General features: G+C 46.1%; 1 protein-coding gene across 1 annotated transcript in view; it reads left to right on the plus strand.

Moving 5' to 3' along the window:
- The first annotated feature begins 12,432 nt into the window (after positions 1-12,432).
- The window catches only part of LOC135218620 (activating molecule in BECN1-regulated autophagy protein 1-like), a 126,433-nt gene continuing 116,796 nt past the window's right edge, over positions 12,433-22,069 (plus strand). Inside the window, exons 1-3 of the mRNA XM_064255056.1 lie at positions 12,433-12,465; positions 12,822-12,842; positions 13,255-13,438. Of these exons, the coding sequence (XP_064111126.1) occupies positions 12,433-12,465; positions 12,822-12,842; positions 13,255-13,438 (238 nt within the window). The remainder of the gene's footprint in view (positions 12,466-12,821; positions 12,843-13,254; positions 13,439-22,069) is intronic.

Genomic DNA, 22,069 nt, shown 5'->3' on the forward strand with positions numbered 1-22,069 from the left:
TCGAGATCTCCTTGCTAATGAGGAGCTTCGAAAGGTCTTGCCCACCCAGGGAACTCAGGGCCCCCCTGAGTTGGTATGTGACTCTGTCCTTAGGAGTTTGACTCGAAGACCATTCGAGCCACTCCGAGAGTCGTCAGACAGGGATCTGACCCTCAAGACCCTCTTCTTGCTGGCCCTGGCATCGGCGAAGAGAGTAGGGGAACTTCATGGTCTGTCCTTCAATGTTAAAACATTCCAGGGGCTGGGGATCTGTGACGCTCGATTTGTTCCGATACGTAATACACACCCTCGGTCCTTTAACAATAGGAAGGTAACTAGCGGCAGCTGGGACGGTCGTAAGCTTCGAACAACAAGGGGAGAACGGTAGTTAACTGCTTGTCCGATCAGCCCCACCCAGACGACGTTCCACAGTGGCGGCAGACCCTTACCTACAGTGAGAGTTCGTAACCCTCCGCGGGAAAACGTTTTCTCCTGACGATACGTTTTCCCAGACTCTGAGAGACCATCGCCGCAAGGCGATGGCTGCTCCTACTCTTCTCCAACTGCTAGTTCCACTGGGAAGGCGAGCGAGTATCCAATTCCTCCCCCATTCCCTCTCTCCTTACGGCTACGAGGGAAAGGGGAAGGATCCTACAGAGATTTCTCTGTAGGATCCCACGTTGGGGATTGCGCTACCAGGGGGGACCTTCGGGTCCTACCTGACGTAAGCCCCGGTCGTTGAGGAGGGATCCTGCCCCATTCTCGTTTTCTACGGGAATCGAGGAGGACCACCAGCCGATATCGTTTGACGAATTCGGTGGGGGTTTCGCAGACTGCTTAGAATTCTACGGAATTTCTAGCGCATTCAGAGTGTTAGAGTTTCTTACGATCTCAAACACTTAGGCGAAACCACGGTCCAAAGTGAGCGAGACGAGAATCCCCGATATGTTACACGATAATCGGGAACCTCGCCTATGCTCGAATTCCTGGAATTTCTAGCATTAGGAAGAAGACTGCTGCTGAAAGAAGACTATCTCACAATAGGCGACCAACCTGGAATAGAGAAGAACGGACGGGGAATATCCAGTTTGGCTTGAACTATCGTCTTAGTATTCTGTTCACCATTGAAGCTTTCCTTCGAGGAAGACTTCTTCATCTCTTTGATAGAGACCGAAGGTGGTCGATCTCCAATCCTTATTTTGTTTTCTTGAAGGAAAGAATTTAGGATGGAGATCGTGTTCAGAAATCCTACAAATACAGGCAGTCCCAGGGTTACGACGGGGGCGGGGTTCCGTTCTTGAAGGCGCGTCGTAAGCCGAAAATCGTCGTAAGACCGGAACGACACTTGGAAATATGCCTTAAACTAAGAAAAAGTTAGAGACCTTACCTGTGTGACATGCAATTAGATTACATGATGTGTGGTGTGGTTATTCCAATGGCAAAGGATGGTTCTTGAAGGTATAATTCTTTATTAAATCTTGTGACTAAAAAAGCACAATGTTACTACACTTAATCCTTAGGGTATACACTAAACACTATACACTATATTATGCATTGCACACTTCGTAGTAGTACGTATGTATTTGTTAGATCCTGGAGTACACTAAAATCCCAGTCTGGTAGCTCTGGAAGGTAAAAGTATAACACAATTAGTACAAAATACTACACAAAGTCCTGAATACAATATGTAAATTATAGATATCAAGAGTAAAAGAGTTAATGTATGTTAAATTAATTCCTTACTTTTAGTTTATAATTCCTTACTTTGAGTTATATCAAGAGTAAAAAAGTTAATGTATGTTAATTAATTCCTTACCTTTAGTTTAAATTTTGTATTCATCATAACCCTGGATGGACAAAGTCTTATGTGGCCCCATAGCCTACATCATTCAGGGGGTTGCTGAATGTACAAAAAATATTAGTATGTCAGTAAGTACTCTATGCATAGTAAGTTACATACAGTAATAGCACCATACAGTGTTAATATACATATATAACTAGTATAAAACTTAGTTAATGTATGTTAATTAATTCCTTACCTTTAGTTTAAATTTTGCATTCATCATAACCCTGGATGGACAAAGTCTTATGTGGCCCATAGCCTACATCATTCAGGGGGTTCTGGAATGTATAATTAGTATGTCATAAGTACTCTATGCATAGTAAGTTTACATACAGTAATATGCACCATACAGTGGTTTAATATCACTATATAACATATAAACTTAGTTAATGTAGTTAATTAATTCCTTACCTTTAGTTTAAATTTTGCATTCATCGTAACCCTCGGATGGACAAAAGTCTTAGTGGGCCCCATAGCCTACATCATTCAGGGGGTTCTGGAATGTACAAAAAATAATTTTGTCAGTAAGTACTCTATGCATAGTAATAAGCTTTAACATACAGTAATATGCACCAATACAGTGGTTTAATATCAACTGGTATGCATTATTGTAAATGATTGGTCTACACCCCCTGTTCAGCAGGGAGTGTACAGTACCAATTCCATGAGGGACCTTGATCAACTTATCCCATGTGAGAGATCTTGGTCACTTTTTTTTTAGTAATATAAAACTTACTTAATGTATGTTAATTACTACTATGTATAATTCCTTACCTTTATGTTATGTAGTAACCCTGGACAAAGTTTTATGTGGCCCCATAGCCTGCATCATGGAGGGGGTCCTGGTTTTCTGGAATGTACCAAAAAAGTATCAAAGTTAAGTCATGTTATGTATGTTAGTAAGTACATACAGTAACCATACGTACAGTGGTTTATAACATGTACATATGTACATAATCAAACTTGGTTGGAAATTCCTGTAAAAAAAGTTATGTACGTATGTATGTAATATGTACTACTGTATGTAAAAACCTTACTGTTCATACTTTGTTACACTACATGTTACATGTGATACGTGTACTTTCTGAAGGGTTTTTTCCATCCAAAAATGGTGCTTCACTTGTAGTAGTTATCCCTTGATGACACTTGTAGTAACAACCTGGAGTTGTGTGAAAAATGTTGGTTCTGGAAGGAAAAAGTAACAAAATTAGTGTACAAAATATACACTACAGAAAGTTGTGAATGCATATGTTAATTACTGTAGATATATCAAGAGTACTAAAAGAGTTAATGTATGTTAATTAATTCCTTACCTTTAGTTTATATTTGCATTCATTGTAACCCTGGATGGACAAAGTCTTATGTGGCCCCCATAGCCTACATCCATTCAGGGGGTTCTGGGAATGTACAAAAAAAAATAATTAGTATGTCAGTAAGTACTCTATGCATAGTAAGTTACATACAGTAATATGCACCATACAGTGGTTAATCACATATAACATGTAGTATAAAACTTAATTTAGAAATTCCTTACATAACTTACCAACTTTTAGTGAGTCTCAAAGCTGTTACCTAGGTTGTGGCGGAGATGGAGGTGGAGGTGTAGAGCATTCATGATAAGGATGCATTCCAAACCTAACTTCAGTGTGCTTTATCACAGATAACAGGCTAGGATGATGGGCAGTTTGGAATGAAGAATTAATATTAAAGGACAGTATGTAACCACTTAGGTGTACCAAAATCAAATTTATTGTACGTATGCAAACATTAAACACAACTGAGAATTCCTTACCTCCAGCAAAATGAAGACATGTAGGCTATGTAGAGGTCTGGTTTATGTAAGTCACAGGTGCATGCCAATCTGGAATGAATTAATGTAATAGTACATATGATTATAGTATGTATGTTACATACATAACATGGTTATTACATATGTAATATTAAAACATTAATAAAAAAAATGTCCTTACCAAAATTCTAGTGGTTGGCTTGCTTACTGGGATGGTCATATGGTACATGGAGTGTGGGGGCTGGGCTATGGAGTGGGATGGGCAGGTGCTTGGGAGTCTGGAATGATAAAAAAAATATATAAAATGATAGTTACTACTACTGTAACTACTGCACATGTTATTACTGTTTGACATATGTAGTGTGTAATACGTATGTTCAATATAAAAAAATGAAGAATTCTTTTACCTGAAGGAATGGGAAGAGGTGATACTACTCGTATCAACTGATGATGGGAACATCTACATCTGGAAAGAATGATAGGGTACATAAATATATTATAAGGTGGATGTAATTGTAGCATATGTACACTTTTAATAAAATTTCTATTAGCAATTTATAAAACATTTTATACAAATTTGTTTTAAGGATTCCTTACTGATGTATAGGGCGAGGCATCAAAACCATGGAAAAGGCTCAGGGTCATCTTGGGTCACTGTCACTATCAAAGGGGTCTGAAATGGAAAAAAAAAAAAAAATAATAAGGTTATGCAACATCAAACACATTGTACCACTATGTAAGTTAGTGTACGTATGTATGTAGGGTGTAAACAATTTCCAACATGAAAATGAGAAAAATGAAATTGCTTACTGATTGTACACGTGCAGGTGGGCGGGCTGATACAGAGGGTCCAGGTACAGGGGGATCTGGAACTGTCACAGGTAGTACAGGGAGATCTGGAACTGTCACAGGTAGTACAGGGAGATCTGGAACTGTCACAGGTAGTACAGGGGGATCTGGAACTGTCACCACTTCTGCAATAAAATTAAACAATGATGAAAATTAATGAAGTTACAATTTACTCTTACATTTAGTTGTTACATTAAAAAATTAACACATTTTAATATGTATACACTATGTAAACACATAAATTAGTAAAACAGTTCAGAATTCCTTACCAGGACTAGGAGTGGGAGGTGGTGGTACTGGAGACTTGTGAAAGAAAGTGTCAAGCCTGGACTGCACACTTCTCTTCGTCTGCTTCTCCTTCAGGGTCCCCTTGTAGAAAGTCACCAAATCCATGATTCCTCTCTTGATTTTGTCAAACCTAGAAACGTTAGGGTCTTCTGCCTCAAAAGAAGCCAAGGCTCTCTCCAGATGAGTAAAACCCTCTGACAAGCCTTTCACAGTAATGACCTGGGTTTTTGGCTCTGGTGCCGCCTCCTCTCCTCAATCATTTGTTGTTCAAGTTCTAGTAAGTCCTCTGCAGACAATTCCTCTCCATGGGAAGCCAGCAGCTCGTTACATCATCAGGTTCAAGATCTAGTTGCAGCCTCTGCTTAGCCCTACGATCTTCCTCGTCACAGTCTCGACGTCTTCTGCCTGGTCAAAGCCTTCAAAACTGTGCACAAACTGACACAGTTTCCTCCAGGCCCCATTTAAAGTGGTCGTCTTCACCTCGTCCCAAGCACTTGCAATGTTCTTCACTGCATCTGCAATGTTGTAGCCCTTCCAGAATTGCTTCAGTGTCAACTCCTTGTTAGCTTCTATGGCCCTCAAAGCAAAACGTATGGTCCTTCTAAGGTAGTAAGCCTTGAAATTTGCTATTACTCCCTGGTCCATTGGCTGTATCAGCGATGTGGATTGGGTGGGAGGTACACCACCTTCACATTAGGATGCATGTCGCTCAAATTTGAAGGGTGACCAGGGGCATTGTCCAGGACTAAGAGGGCCTTAAAAGGCAGACCCTTCGAAGTCAAATACCGCTCCACTGCTGGCACGAAATGGTCATTGAACCAAATCTTCGAAGACCATTAAGGTAACCCACGCCTTCTTGTTTTTAGATTTCCAAATCACAGGGAGTTGACTCTTGAAAATGCCCTTGAAAGCCCTGGGATTCTCGGCCAAATACACCAGCAAGGGCTTCAGTTTCAAATCACCACTTGCATTGGCCCCAAACAGCAAAGTCAGTCGCTCCTTTCGAGCTTTATGGCCAGGTGCTGACTTCTCCTCCTTGGAAAGGTACGTTCGATTTGGCATTCTTTTCCAAAATAATCCAGTCTCATCCACATTAAAGACTTGGGTCAGCCGTGTAACCACCATCCTTAATTATCTCAGCCAAACCACCTGGAAAACTTTCTGCTGCTTCGCTATCAGCACTAGCAGCTTCACCTTGCAGCTTCACATTATGCAAATTTGCACGAGCCTTAAAACGGTTAAACCAACCTCTACTCGCGGAAAATTCACCACCAGCACTGCCTTCGCCAAACTTTTTCACTACTGCCTCATGCAGCGCTATAGCCTTCTCCTGGATCACACTTAAGCTCACCGGAACACGTCGCTGGTTCTGGTCCTCCAGCCAGATCATGAGCAATTTCTCCATTTCAACAATGCTCTGGCTACGTTGCTTTCTCCTTTATCACCGTTGACTTCATCGGGTGCAGCATCCTTAACGTGCTTCAGAATACGTTCCTTATCCTTCACAATGGTTACCACCGTGGTCCTGCTCAAGCCTAAAGAACGGCCTATTTCGGTGTTAGTTCTCCCTTCTCCGAACGCTTTATCACGTCATATTTGACCCTCCATCGGTGATGACCTTCCTCTTCTTGGATGAACTATCATCGGAGGAGTACTTTGGCGTTTAGGAGCCATTGTAAATTAGCGAAAATGGCAAGGAATTTCAGCAACGTCTCCCCCCGCACACAACCTAGTGGAATGCAGGCAGGCACGCGATTGAAGTGGCGTCCTTTCGTATTGTTACGCTTGGCGTCCTCGACCGTCCGAGGTCGTTGTTCGGTCAATTTACCATACAGTTTAATAGCGTTATTAATTTATGCACCTCCGCTCAAAAACTAGTTCTGCATATGAGGTATCGTTAAAAAGCATAACAAAACGTCGTAACCTTGGAATTTGTGTTGTAATCTAACCAGAAACTTAGTTTTTGTTTTTTTTTAATTATGTACTGGAAACAAGCAATGATTTTTCATTATATTTGCGCTTTTGGACTGTTTTAAACTGCGCATCCCAAGCTAGTGTATTCATTCGCCCGCAAACTAGTTCCGCATATGCGGCGTCAGTAAAAAAATTCAAAAATACACAAAAAAAAAGTGTCAAAAATCATCATAACCTCAAAATTTTTGTTGTAATGTAACCAAAAACAATATTTTTATTATGTACTGTGCTAAACTATAAAGGATTTTATCATAGCATGCGTTTTGGTTAAAAGCGTCGTTAACTCGGAGCGTCGGAAGCGTCAGCGTCGTAACCTCGAAACAAGCGTCGTAACCCAGGACGGAATTTCCATTGAATATTTAAGAAAAAGCGTCGTAACCTCGGAACGTCGTAAGCCGGAACCGTCGTAACCCGGGGACCGCCTGTATACTACGTATATTAACCTCGGCGACATGATTCTGCTAAAGCAGTTGAATGGTCCGAGGGGTAGGCGCATATCCTGGTTATTCTACGGATTGCGACTTAGACGAAAAGTATTCTAATTGAACTGCAACTCGGGTTGCCTGCAACCTCCCAGGAGTTTCCAGTTTCAATTTTATATACTTGGTGTTGTCACAACAACACCATTTAAGCTTTTATATTTACCGAAATTCGCTTTGTTCGTATAAATATAATTCTGCTCAGGCCTATACTTTTTATGCTCGGTGGTTTCCTATCCGAACGCATTCCTTCGTTGGAAAAGGATTACTTGGCAACTCAGGATGACGAGGTCAGCGGCACAGCTACTGCATATTGAAGTTGCCCGAGGCATTTCAGTACCAGCTGCCGCTTTGAGATGGACGGTTGGTTATGTCTTTCTCACCTGCTTTGATTGAATACCAACCGTATCTCTGCCCAACAATCACGGACTTAAGTCTCTGATTAACGGGGATTCTCGCATACATGAATGACCATCTACTGCTGTGACGCTAGTATTCATCGTCTTCGGTATTGCGAGAATTTTAAACAGAGATATCTATTCGACTCTCATCTTTTTTTTTTTTGTTTTTTTTTCTGTTTACCGCACGGTAACAGAATTCTGTAATAGTCTCTGCTGCCCATCGTATCTCGATAATGCGAATGATTTTTGCGGAATCTGAGTTTGTCCTCAAAAATATCTTATATTCGGAGGTGTGCAATTGTTCATTGTTCACCCCGGATTAGCAGAGTATTGAAAGACATCGCCTACTCCCACACCTGCCAGCTCTACTTCCAAACGTTCAGCCCATGAGAAGCAGTTCTTCAGGCGGCTCTCCCCTGTGATTTCATTACTGAAGAACGCCCCGCTTTCATTGCACAACGGACAGCAATGAAATGGCGGTTAGCGTTTTCAGTCATTTGTAAGCACAGGTTTAGAATCTTGAGATTCCTTCTCTCAATTCAGCTGGAAGACGTCAGGTTGCATTCATTGCCTACCTTCGTCTTCAACGTCACATAGTGTTGTTTCTCCTTAAGCTTAGATTCAACGTCTATGAGATTTTCTTGCCATCAGGGACCTCGGTCTTTTGAAGGCAATTGACTTTCGCCTTTTGAGCTTATGCATTAAGAGAATCATCGCCGCGCCATCTGGCATCGGGACTAACAAATATTTTATTTGTTTGGTCTCTCAGCATAACTCTTTAAAGGGCGAAGGTCACGTGACTACCCGGATGCTTGGACAACTTGCCTCTACTGATTCCGAACCAGCTCAGTCGGCAGCTGTCAGAGCGCCCGAGTCAGTTACGAACTATGCTGACTTAGTTCGGTTGTTCCAGAGCAATCATTAACTTCGTCTTAATAGCTTGTCAGTATGAGTACTGTACATAACCAAAGTCGAGAAGAGGGATAGGTCATACGACTATTCCCTTCTTTTCGTCTTAGGTAACTGCATGACTTCTCTTGAGAAGTCAAGCACAAAGGGATGGGGATTTGTGACGCTCGATTTCGTACCAGATCTTCGTAGCGAAGACTCAGAACCCTTCGGTAACTGACGATTGGTTCGAGTCCTTACAATACCCTCCCTAATGGACTTCACCGCCTCCGATACGAAGGCTATGCTGCTTTGTCCTGTGAAGGCGCGACGGAGCTGTCTGAAGAAAACTCGACACCCAGGATGATGTGTGGACGCCTCTTCATCATTCTCTCGCGTTCCGCAAGAACTTCTCCGTGGCGCAGGTAATGAAGGCAGGCGCCTGGTCCAACCGGACCGCATGCACCTCCTTCTACCTTCAGGATATTGCCCACAGTTCCTTGGATCTTTTTCCTTGGGAACCGTGGTGGTTGCTCAACACGTTGTGTAGTTAACCCAGACCCTCGCAGCTGAACAGCATCGAGTCCTGGTGTGACCGTAAGAATGGATGAGGAATGAGAGTGTGACTGGCTCCTCCCTTTCCCATCTTTTTCTTCCTCTACTCTGGGTAGAGGGACACGGTCGTCACCCTGCTGGGTAAGGACGAGATGCAGGTGAGCTACTCAATAGAGCACCATCCTATCCCTTTCAGTAGGGATAGGAGTAAATATCCACCACTTCCTCCAACAAGGGGGAGGAAGTGGATGCCAATTTGAGACAACCCATCATTTTATGATTGTCTCTTGCAAACAGGAACAAGTTCTTGCTTGCTGGTACGAAGAGATACGCTTGCCTCTCTCTTAGTACTTGGCCCAGAGGTCTGACCATTGATCCTGCGGTGCACACCCCGATCAATCGGACAGAGGTTTGGATCCCTCCCTTGCTCTTACGACCAGGGAGGCACTCCAGGGTTGGACGAACACCAGTCTGTTCACAAAAAGACTCAGATTCCTCCCACAAGAAGTGAGTCTTCCTATTGTTAAAAGGACCGAGGGTTTGTATTACGTATCGGAACAAATGACAATTTGTCGAAAATTGCATTTTTCCTAACTATACAAACCTGAGGTCCTTTACATATAGTCCCACCTCATGCCACCCCTCACTCTGCAACTTTTTGCATGGGCCTAAAGCAAAGTGATTCTTCACCTCTCGGGCGCGCGGCGCGCGCACGATCGGACAAGCAGTTAACTACCGTTCTCCCCTTCCCCGTTCGAAGCTTACGACCGTCCCAGCTGCCGCTAGTTACCTTCCTATTGTAAAGGACCTCAGGTTTGTATAGTTAGGAAAAATGCAATTTTCGACAAATTGTCATTTCGTCCCGAATTTCGTAGCTAAGACTCAGAATCCGTCGATCCCTGACGACAGGTTCGAGTCTTTCACGATCCCCTCCCTAATGGATTTCACCGACAACGATACGGATGAGATGCTGCTTTGTCCTGTGAGGGCGCTACGGCGCTATCTGAAGAAAACTCGACCATCAGGCCTGAGTGTCGACGCCTCTTCGTTAGCACTGGGTGTGACCAAGAAAGAAGTATCCAAGAACACACTTTCTTTCTGGCTGCGTGAGGTGATCAGGAGAGCGTACGAGGCTGATGGTAGTGACGACATCCGTACGCTCCGACCGAGAGCCCACGAAGTCAGAGGTATTGGACCCTCTTTGGGGTTCCGTAAGAACTTCTCCGTGGCGCAGGTCCTGAAGGCAGGTGTCTGGGCCAACCAGACTACCTTCACGTCCTTCTACCTTCGGGATATTGCCCACAAGTCCTTGGATACTTTTTTCCTTGGGACCTGTGGTGGCTGCTCAACACGTTGTGTAAGCTTACCCAGCACCCGAGCAGGCAGAACAGCATGATTCCTGGTGTGACTGTAGGAATGAATGGTTGAATAAGAGTGCGACTGGCTTCTCTTCATCCTCTTTCTCTCTCTCTACCTGTGGGCAGAGGGTCACGGTCGTCACCATGCTGGAAAGGAATTCGATGCAGGTAAGCTACTCGACCGAGCCCCAATCTATCCCTTTAGTTAGGGATAGAAGCAAATATCCTCCACTCCCTCCAACAAGGGGGAAGGAGTGGATGCCTACTTGAGACAAACCCATAACTTTATGTTGGCTCCTGTACAGGAACAAGTTCTTACAATGCTGGTACGAAGAGATACGCTTGCCTCTCTCTTAGTACTTGGCTCAGAGGTCTGACCATTGATCCTGCGGTGCACACCCCGATCAATCGGACAGAGGTTTGGATCCCTCCCTTGCTCTTACGACCAGGGAGGCATTCCAAGGTTGGACGAACACCAGTCTGTTCACCAAAAAGACTCAGATTCCACCCCCACCAAGAAGTGAGTCTTCCTATTGTTAAAGGACCGAGGGTTTGTATTACGTATCGGAACAAATGACAATTTGTCGAAAATTGCATTTTTCCTAACTATACAAACCTGAGGTCCTTTACATATAGTCCCACCTCATACCACCCCTCACTCTGCAACTTTTTGCATGGGCCTAAACGATCAAAAAGTGATTCTTCACCGCCGCGCGCACGATCGGACAAGCAGTTAACTACCGTTCTCCCCTTGTTCGAAGCTTACGACCGTCCCAGCTGCCGCTAGTTACCTTCCTATGGTTAAAGGACCTCAGGTTTTTATAGTTAGGAAAATGCAATTTTCGACAAATTGTCATGTTTTAATATTTTGTTACGTATATGTTTCATTATAGCTGTCAGTAACTCGGTATCTCCATTAGGTAAAGATAGAATAAAGAATAGAAATGAATGGTTATTATACTGTTTGGTAGTTTCATTAGTTGAAGAGAGATACTAATGAAAATTTACAGCTTACTGTGTCCTAGGAAAAGTGATTGCTTGGCGTTCGTTCGGTACTCGTAAGAGCTGAATGGTAAACAAATCGATTGGAAGGTTTTTTGTTTGTTTGTTTGTGTATTATAGTTAATGATTAATTGATAATTATTTGAAATGAGTACATACTGATTATTTATACATTTTTTGGCATATTCTAAGCTTTTAGCTTCTTAGGTTTAGTTGTCAGAATCATAGACTAGGCTACAGTAGCAACCGCTAACATAGGCTAGGCTTATTGCTAAGGGACATATGCTAAAGTCCTATTATATGCAGTAAAATTGGGGTTGAACATTACATGCAATTGAATATTACTCAAGTATGTCCAGTATTTTGCCTTTTTGGAGTCATATTTCTTCCATCGGATCGGCGTCGTAACCCTAGAACATGTGTTGTAGCCTGGAAATATAATTACTGGGTGTTTTTGGAGGGCTTGGAACGGATTAGCCATTTTACATGTAAAATGTGGTCCAACATACGAAAACTTCATGATACGAAGGGCGCCTCGGAACGGATTAATTTCGTATCTCGAGGTACTACTGTACAGTATTTCTTGTAACCTGTGCACTAATACACTTTATGTACAGGTACATTCATGGTTATGTTAGGTATTGAATGGTCCAAATTGTTGTATTTCATTGATTATTGGTCAATTTAACTTTATTATAAAATTTACTGTGGTGTTTTTGTAGGGCTTGGAACGAGTTAGGCAATTTACATGTAAAACGTAGTTCTAGATACGAAAAAATCAGGTTACAAAGGCCGCTTCGGAACGGATTAATTTTGTAACCTGAGGCACTACTGTATCTCTGATTGTGTTAACCAGTTTACCAGCTTTGCTTGGAAAATATCCTATTGTTAAGATCGAAGGTTTGTTAGCTATGAAAAATACAAATTGATTTTATAAATTTGTCATTTTTAAATTACAAGTTAATAAAAGTCATTTTTCTTATGCATACTTTATAAGCTGGCAAATACAGAATAGAGAATTAAACAGATGAGAATATCAAGCATATTTGAGAATGTTAAGGTTGGTCACTCTAATAAATCTATAACAAAAAATGCTCAAAAGGTGAAAGAGTATTATAGCATGTTCCCAGTAAAAGTTTAGTGTAAACTGTAAACATAAGTAGACATGCTATGTATGAGGACAGAACAAGATGGAAAGAAAAGAGGAAAAGGCTTACGAGTAATATTACATTTCATTTATAAAAGTACTTAGATATCTTGAAAAAAGGGAAATAGTAAAGAAAGGAAAATAGGAAAAAATACATGAGAATAGTGAGATTAGTATTGTTATAATAAGCAAAGTCATTCATTAGTTGTAAATACTAGGTATGTTTGTGTTTTTTTGTTGCAGATATTTTAGATTATATTGTATTGTAGCCAAGTGTGCAGAATAAATTGGTATGTCTACAGACTTAAAGTACATGCTCATGTTTTAGATGTTGCGCCAAAACTTTGAGCAGCTGCAAGAGCGTTTAAGTATACATGCTATGTATGAGGACAGAACAAGATGAAAGAAAAGAGGAAAAGGCTTGCGAGTAATATTACATTTCATTTATAAAAGTATTAGATATCTTGAAAAAAAGGGAAATAGTAAAGAAAGGAAAATAGGAAAAATACATGAGAATAGTGAGATTAGTATTATAATAATAAGCAAAATCGACTACCAAGTATATAAGTCATTCATTAGTTGTAAATACTAGGTATGTTTGTGTTTTTTTGTTGCAGATATTTTAGATTATATTGTATTGTAGCCAAGTGTGCAGAATAAATTGGTATGGCTACAGACTTACAGTACATGCTCATGTTTTAGATGTTGCGCCAAAACTTTGAGCAGCTGCAAGAGCGTTTAAGAGAAAGGCAGGAAGCATTGGAACAGCAGGAGCGCCGCCTTCGTGGTTTTCTTGGCAACTCCCCCTCCTCTTCATCATCAACTACATCATCTGCAGTGTCATCTCCTTCTCTGGACTGTGATGATGATCCACCAAGTCCTCCAGGTAGGCGATTTTAAAGTGTCCTTCAAAAGTGCAGAGTGCAGAAATGATGAAAAAAATATAGTCAGTGCCCGGTATAAGACAGTTTTGGCTTAACGACATTCCGAGATTACAGCGCTTTTCAATTATATTCATCATAAATTATTTCTGGGTGTACAACACATGTTCAGGATTACAACGCTGATTTGATGGAAGAAATAAGACTCCAAAAAGGCAAAATGCTGTATATACTGGAGTAATATTTGACTGCATGTAATGTTCAACCTCATTTTTACTGCATACATCCCTTATAATGTTGTTTTGATTCTGGCAATAAGCCTAGACTATTATAGCTGTTACTACTGTAGCCTAGTCTAAGATTCTGACATCTAAAACTAAGAAGCTAAAAGTTTAGAATATGCCTATAAAATGTATAGATAATCAGTACATTTATACTCTTTTCAAATAATTATTAATTAGCTATAATAAACAAAAACAAAACCAACCTCCTTTTGTTTACAGTTGTTTTGTCAACACTTCGAGTACCGAAAGCTTGCCAAGCAACCACTTTTAACTAGTGCACAGTATAGTAATCATACATTTCTATCATCTCTCTTCAACCACTGAAACTGCTGAGCAGTATAATAACCATTCATTTCTATTCTTTAATCTGTCTTTTACCTAATGGAGATCCTGACAGCTATAATGAAACATTCAATGGCATTATAACAGAAGAATAATTCTATAAAATATTTGCTAGCTTTGATGAGAGCAGTCTTTGATGTAATTAAAGTAATTTTATATTTTATGATATGTAATTTACCACATTTTTTTATTCCGATACGTATACAAACCCTCGGTCCTTTAACAATAGGAAGGTACTTAGCAGCAGCTGAACCGGTCGTAAGCTTCCAACAAGGGGGTTCGGTAGTTAACTACTTGTCCGGCAGTTGGCTGTCAGCCCAACTGCAAGGAGAGGAGCCACCTTGCTTTCGGCCATGTTGGTGGTTAGACGTGTTGCTTGCCTCTCTGCCCGCCTCTCTCGTCGTATGCTTTGTTTTCTTCACTGTGTGAAGGCTTTTTCTCTTTTCCTTTTACTGTGTGCGTGTGTGCAAGGCTATACGTAAGTACGTGTCTGTTTTGTATATTCATACAGTGTTTATCGTGATTAACTATTGAATCTCGAGAGCCAGAGACCCCTCGCCCCCCCATCGCTGCAGATTGTGCCCAGGTGTGGAGGGCCGTAAGTTTGGAGCCTTTCGGTCCTCTGTAGGGGTTGATCCTCATGAACTTTGTACTCAGTGTCGAGGGCAAGAATGCTCTCACACCGAGCCATGTGATGTATGTGTTGTTTGGTCGGAGGAGCAGTGGGAGTGCTATGGGAGGAGGAAAGAAACCATGTAAGCCGGCCAAGGAGTCATTGGAGGGTTCTCCTGTTACTCCTTTGTTTACGGACACTTCTTCTTTTCTCCCTCCATCGCAGCTCCCTCGTATGGCTCCTTCCCCTTTGGGGGGGGGAGGGGGGATAGTCTCGCCCCTTCTCCTCTCTCAATCAATCGAGCGTGGAGGATGGGGAGGCTAGGTACCCTGACGTTCAGTTGTATTGCCGGGTAGTCTGTTCACTCTGGGTGGGAAATGGCCCCCCCCCCCCCCCCCCCCCCCCCCACCCCCCCCCCTCGGGCGAGGGTAGACCTCCTCTTACTAACCCGACTCTGTTTCTGTTTCCTTCCTCAGGCTTGCTTGCCACGGAGGACGATCTCAGCCGGGCCTGGTACTCGCTGGGGCTCCAAGGGACACCAGAGTGTGCAGGGGCTGCTGAGTCGTCTGGCGAGAGGGGCCAGGCTGGTAACTCACAGCCCGACCACCACGAGAACCGCGACGGTGTCCACGCCTGGCTACGCTGCTCCACCTCACCTGGTTTATACCCAGCATGTTGCCATGGTTACTGCGACAGCTGCTGTTCAGGCGCCGCTGCTGGAGGTGAAGAGGTTTTCCTTGTCGCCACCGCCTGGTTTTGCCACTCTTGCTCCAGCCCCTGACTTCCGGTGTCCCAAGAGCTCTCCCCTGGACCTGCCTCCAGTACAGAGGATGCCGCTGGTTCCTGCCCCGCCTCCTGTTCCTGAGTTTCCTGCCGCTCCAGTTCCAGTTCCTGCCGCCGTTGTTCCTGCCCATGGTGTTGCTGCTCCCACCCCAGGTCCTTCCGAACAGGTGCAGTCGGGCCCTGTTGCTTCGGCAACTGCCCCGGCTCCGTCCTGGATGGAAGAACTGACGGTGGTCCTGAGGAAGCTGACGAAGAAGAAGAGGAGGAAGGTGTCGTCGTCGTCTTCATCGTCTTCTTCGTTGTCATCTGCCGCCGCTTCCCCTTCGTCTTCTAAGGCCCCACAGCCGAAGAAGACGAGGGTAGCCTCCTCCCCCCCAAGAAGGCTCGCCCTGAGACTTCTAAGGGTCTGTCCCACTCCGGTGGGACGGTTGGGACTTCCGCTGGTCCTCCTGTTCCTTCGGGAACGGGGCCCGTCTCTCCTTCCGCAAGGAAGAAGACGGGGACCAGAGGAGCGCCGGCTAGCACCGGTACCTCCTCGCCTGGTGCCAGAGGTTCTGCCTCGGCGCCAGGTACTGTCTCGGCCTCTCGCTAGCGAGAGGTACCAAGTTTAGTGCAGCCAAGACCCAGGCAACCGAGTCCACTCGACGCCAGGATCCAGGCACGGAGCGGAAGACTGGCGGGAGTCGCCCAGGAGACTCCCACCAAACCAGCGATCGCTCTCGCGGCGATCCGCTGGTACCCAGGGTTGACGCGACGGTCCCAGACCGGCCGCGGGCTGAGGCTATGAAGCAGTCCCCTTGGTCGCCTGAACCAGCCAGGCTCACAGGCCTCGCTCCCACCGCGTCAGCGGACTCTGCCGGTCCCCTGAACGCCGCTCCTACCGGGACCAGGTGGAGAGGGGGACCAGCAGCAGCTCTCCTGACGCTCGGGACCGTCGCCGCTGTTCTCGGTCCAGCCGCTCTCCCCGTGAGAACCGCTCGACTAGGCCTGCAGCTTGATCACCACCGCGGGTTGGCGATCGCCTGCAGCCCCCCCAGCACACCTGTTCTGCCGGTGGGCAAGGGGGGAGCATCAGGTCTACCTCTCCTATCCCTTCAACTTCCTCGGGCTACACCAGGAAGAGCGAGGCAACCAGGAGTGATCGCGAGGGGCGCGCTCCTCGCAATCCCGCCACGACGCCCTACGAACCTGGCACGGTCCTAGGACCGACCAGATCGTATGCGCAAGTGGCAGGAGGAGACCATGAGGGGTGTGTTGCAGTTCCTTGTCTGGAAGGAGGAGGGTTTCGGGAGGTGTTCTCGCTGGACGGGCTTGATGGTCCGTCTCCGCAGGACGCAGTCACTCCTGAGATCCAGAAGTCGTTCGCCAAGGTTATTGCGCTGATCCGTCAGCAGAACGACCTCGGGGAAGGATCGCCGCTCCCACCTTCCGAGCCTACATCAGGTTTGGAGTCGTTCTGGACGACGGTGGGTCTGCCGCGATCAGCTTTGGCCGACAGTGTGCTTATCCAGGTGCGCTCTCGTCTCCAGACAGGAGGGTTCGCTTCGGTCCGGCAGGTCGAGCCAAGCTACTTCCCCCACCTCTACCGCGACAGAGGCACTTTCACGTGCCATCAGAAGACCCTCAAAACCCAAACAGATAACTGGAATTAGCTAGGCTAACTCCGGGGGTGTCTCTGCAACAGTCTGTCGGAGAACCTCTGGTTCTCGCAGCAAGAGGCACTTGCCTTGGAATCTACTGCTATGGCAGCATTCCAAGCAGTCTCATGGCTAGACCTGTGGTCCCTCACAGTGTCTAAAGCTGCGGCCTCTCAGGAAACATCACTCCTGAAGGGACCGGTTTTCTGTTTTTCCGAGACTGTACCAGTCGGGAGGTAGGGCCATCTCCTATCTGGTCCACCAGACGGCTAACCTGTGGGCCAACCTGGTACTGAGGCGTAGGGATGCTGTCCTCACTCGAGTGACCAGGGCGGCTGGGCGAGAGGCGGCCTTGGGTCTTCGCAACGGACCGGTGCGGAGTTCCTCCTCTCTCTTCCCCAGAGAGATGGTGGACGCTGCGGTGGAACAACGGCGCACTGACGAGTGTGACCGTGTAGTCCACCAGGCAGTCTCGAAGGTGGCTGGGCAACCTCGAACGACTGCGGCTAAGCCCAAGAGTTTAGCTAGCGCTTCCTCTGTGGCTAAGACGATCGCTTCGTCAAAGCCAAGAGGAAAGACTCTGCCTTCAACTTCGACGGTAAGGAGTGACCGTAACCAGCCCCCTCCCAGGCCTCCTTCTCTCGAGGAGGAACTGGGAAGAAGTCGAAGAGAGGAGGGAAACGCTAGGGACGGCGTTCCCCCTCACCTGCTGCCGGAAGTTGGGGGTTGCCCGGCGAGCCATTGGGCGACATGGCAGCACTTCGGAGCGGAGACCTGGATAGTGAACGTCCTTCGGGAGGGATATTTACTACCCTTCGAGTCTCGGCCACCCCTCACCTCCAACCCGGTCCATCATCAGACGTACGTTCCTGGTTCGGCCAAGGACGTGGCGCTTCAGCAGGAAGTAGAAGCCATGCTGAGCAAACGTGCTGTGGAGATCGTATGGGATCAGTTGCCGGGCTTCTACAGTCGACTATTCCTGGTGGAGAAGTCCTCTTGGGGCTGGAGCCCGGTGATAGAGCTCTCTCCCTTGAACCGATTCGTTCGCCAGACTCGGTTCACGATGGAAACAGCACGGTCAGTGCTCGATTCCATCAGGGAGAACGACTTCATGCTTTCTGTGGATCTGAAGGATGCGTATTTCCAGATACCCATCCATCAATCCGCCTGGAAGTACCTCCGCTTCACCCTCGACGGGACGGTGTACCAATTCAGGGCACTTTGTTTCGGTCTCTCAACCGCCCCACAGGTGTTCACGCGAGTGTTCACGCTGGTTTTGGCTTGGGCCCACTCGGTATGGATACGTCTTCTGAGGTATCTTGACAATTGGTTAGTCCTGGCAAGCTCCCACTCACAGTTGCTAAAGGACAAAGATCGACTCCTTGAATTCTGCCACGATCTGGGGATTGTAGTGAATTACGAAAAGTCAGATCTCGAGGCCAAGAAGAGGATGAAGCACCTGGGCATGCTGATCGACACCGTAGCAGGGCGAGTCTTCCCTGCAGATTCGTGGATCAGCAGGTTCAGGGAGGCAGCAGGACGGATCCTGTCCCTACAGGAGCAGCCAGCTCAGCAGTGGCAGGTCATGATCAGTCATGACCTTGTCCGTCTCTCAGGAGAAGCTAGTCCCTCACAGGCGTCTTCACCTGCGGTCTCGTCAGCGGAGACTAAAGGAGTGTTGGTCACAGGCAAGAGACCCACCTTTCTTCCTTGTGTCCCTCACGGAGGAGGTGAGGCAGGACCTAGCCTGGTGGCTGGACGACGGGAATCTCGTAAGAGGAGTGCCTCTTCGCACTCTTTCCCCCCCCCCAGGAGATGTTGCTGTTCTCAGACGCATCGACCGAGGGATGGGGCGCACACCAGGAGGAGTTGCTGGCTGCGGGTGTGGTGAACCATCACGACAGGCACCTTCACATCAACGTCCTGGAACTCAAGGCAGCGTTCCTCGCTCTCCAAGAGTTCCAAGATCGTCTGGGGGGCACTCAGTGGTGTTGATGAGTGACAACACCACGGTAATGGCGTACATCAACAAACAGGGGGGCCTAGTGTCCCTCCCGTTGCATCAGTTGACGTTGCAGGTGCACGAGTGGGCTGTGGCACACTCAGTAGAGCTGTCAGCCCGCTACATTCCAGGCAAGAGGAATGTGGTAGCCGACAAGCTCAGCCGTTGGGATCAGGTGATAGGAACCGAGTGGTCCCTTCACCCAGACGTGGCGGAAAGGCTCTTCAACCTATGGGGGCATCCAGTCGTAGATCTGTTCACCACCCAGCACAACAGAAAACTCCAGGTTTTCTACTCGGTTGTGCCGGACCCATGGGGAGCTGCAGAGGACGCGCTTCAACACCCGTGGGACAATCTCTTCGTGTATGCCTTTCCCCTGTTCTGTCTCATTCGCAAGGTGATTGGCAGGGTGCTGATCACCCCGAATCTTTGGATGATCCTGGTGGCGCCCAAATGGCCTTAAGCCGTTTGGTACCCGGACCTGCTGGCTCTGCTCGCCGAAGCACCGAGAGAGATTCCCCCCCAGGCACAACTTCCTGTGCCAGACCACTCACGTAGAATGGTACCACTGGTCGGTCGAGTCCGTGTCTTCACGGCTGGCTGTTATCCACCATCTCTTGCGAGCGAGAGGCTTTTCTCACAGTGCAGCAACAAAGATGGCTGGGTACCTCAGACAGTCCTCTGCAGCTGTATACCAGGGAAAGTGGATCGTCTTCTGTGGTTGGTGTCATGGACGGGGGGTCTCTTCTCTCAGAGCCACTATTCCGTAGGTAGCAGATTTCCTCATGTTCCCTCGTCGAGAGAAGCTCCTCTCCGTCTCCGCAGTTAAAGGATACAGAGCTGCCCTAGCCCTAGTCCTTAAACTGCGAGGAGTGGATATCTCCTCCTCCTTCGAGATCTCCCTCCTTATGAAGAGCTTCAAGAGGTCTTGCCCACCAGGGAACTCAGGGCCCCGGGGTGGGATGTGACTCTGGGTCCTTAGGAGTTTGACTCGAAGACCCTTCGAGCCACTCCAAGACCCTTCGAGCCACTCCAAGAGTCGTCAGACAGGGATCTGACCCTCAAGGCCCTCTTCTTGTGCTGGCCCTGGCATCGTCGAAGAGAGTAGGGGAACTTCATGGTCTTTCCTTCGACGTCAAGCATTCCAGGGGATTGGGGATCAGTGACGCTCATTTGTCCCGAACTTTGTAGCGAAGACTCAGAATCCTTCGTCCCTGACGGACCGGTTTGAGTCTTTCACGGATCCCCTCCCTGAAGGACTTCACTGATAATGATGCGGATGAGATGCTGCTTTGTCCTGTGAGGCTGCTATGGCGCTATCTGAAGAGAACTCGACACCTCAGGCCTGAGTGTTGACGCCTCTTCGTTAGCACCTGGGTTACCAAGAAAGAAGTTTCCAAAGAACACTTTCTTTCTGGCTGCATGAGGTGATCAGGAGGGGCGTACGACATGGATGGTAGTGATGACACCCGTACCCTTCGTCCGAGAGCTCATTAAGTCAGAGGTATTGGTCCAACCCTTGTGTTCTGCAAGAACTTCTCCCTGGCGCAGGTTCTGAAGGCAGGGGTTTGGGCCAACCAGACCACCTTTACTTCTTTCTACCTTCAGGATATTACCCACCTTTTCCTTGGGACCCGTGGTGGCTGCTCAACAAGTTGTGTAGTCTACCCAGCACCCGAGCGGACAGAACAGCATCGCATCCTTGTGTGACTGCATGAATGGACGAGTGAAAGAGAGTGTGACTGGCTTCTCTTCCTCCTTCGTTCTTCCTCTTCTACCTGTGGGTAGAGGGCCGTGGTCGTCACTATGCTGAACAGGAAGCAGATGCAGGTAAGCTACACGACTGAGCTCCATCCTATCCCTTTCAGTAGGAATAGGAGTAATTATCCACCACTCCCCAACAAGGGGGGAGAGTGGAAGCCAACAAGAGACAAAGCCATGACTTCATTTTGGCTCTTGAAGTACGAACTAGTTCTTGTGTTTTTGCTATTTATAAGAGGTACACTTGCCCTTCCTCATAAATTTGGTCCAGAAGTCTGACCACTGATCCTGCGGTGCACACCCCGATCAGCTGGGCAGAGGCTAGGATCCCTCCCTTTGCTCTTATGACCAGGGAGGGAACCAAGGTAGGACGAACACCAGTCTGTTCATAGGACTCAGATTCCACCCACCAATAAGTGAGTCTTCCTATTGTTAAAGGACCAAGGGTTTGTATACGTATCGGAACAATAACAATTGTTGAAAATTGTATTTTTCCTAACTATACAAACCTGAGGTCCTTTACACATAGTCCCACCTCATGCCACCCCTCACTCTTCGTTTCCTGGGCCTAAAGCAAAGTGACTCCTCTCCTCGCAGTCGGGCTGACAGCCAACTGCCGGACCAGTAGTTAACTACCGAACCCCCTTGTTGGAAGCTTACGACCGGTTCAACTGCCGCTAAGTACCTTCCTATTGTTAAAGGACCTCAGGTTTGTATAGTTAGGAAAAATACAATTTTCGACAAATTGTTATTTTTTTCATTACATGTATGGCTTGACGAAGTTTTTTTTTTTTGTTTTTTTTCCATTAAATGTATTGCTTGACTAAATTTTTCAATTTACAGCATCATTTTACCAAAAAAATAAAAAAAATACACAATTCTTTGTGAATCATAAATGAAGAGAAATCATCTGATGAAATACAAATGGCGCCTAATACTTTTTTCACATTCAGGAAATGTAGGTTGCACTTACTATAGCCTAGAACAACCGTAATGTAGAAACAGCATAATAATAAAAGATTCTCATATAAGTAAAACAACATTTATATTTATTGTCTTTACTATACAAAAATAACAGTTAGATACTTATGTGAGAAGAAATGCTATTTTGTTGACTTCGTTGTTAAGAAATCTAAAGAAAATGGTAGGCTTTGTTTGGTCCCTGAAGTTTGCACTTTTCCAATATAGAAACAACCTAACAATAATATAGATTC

The sequence above is a fragment of the Macrobrachium nipponense genome, chromosome 9 (genome assembly GCF_015104395.2).
Source record: "Macrobrachium nipponense isolate FS-2020 chromosome 9, ASM1510439v2, whole genome shotgun sequence".
Lineage (NCBI taxonomy): Eukaryota > Metazoa > Arthropoda > Malacostraca > Decapoda > Palaemonidae > Macrobrachium > Macrobrachium nipponense.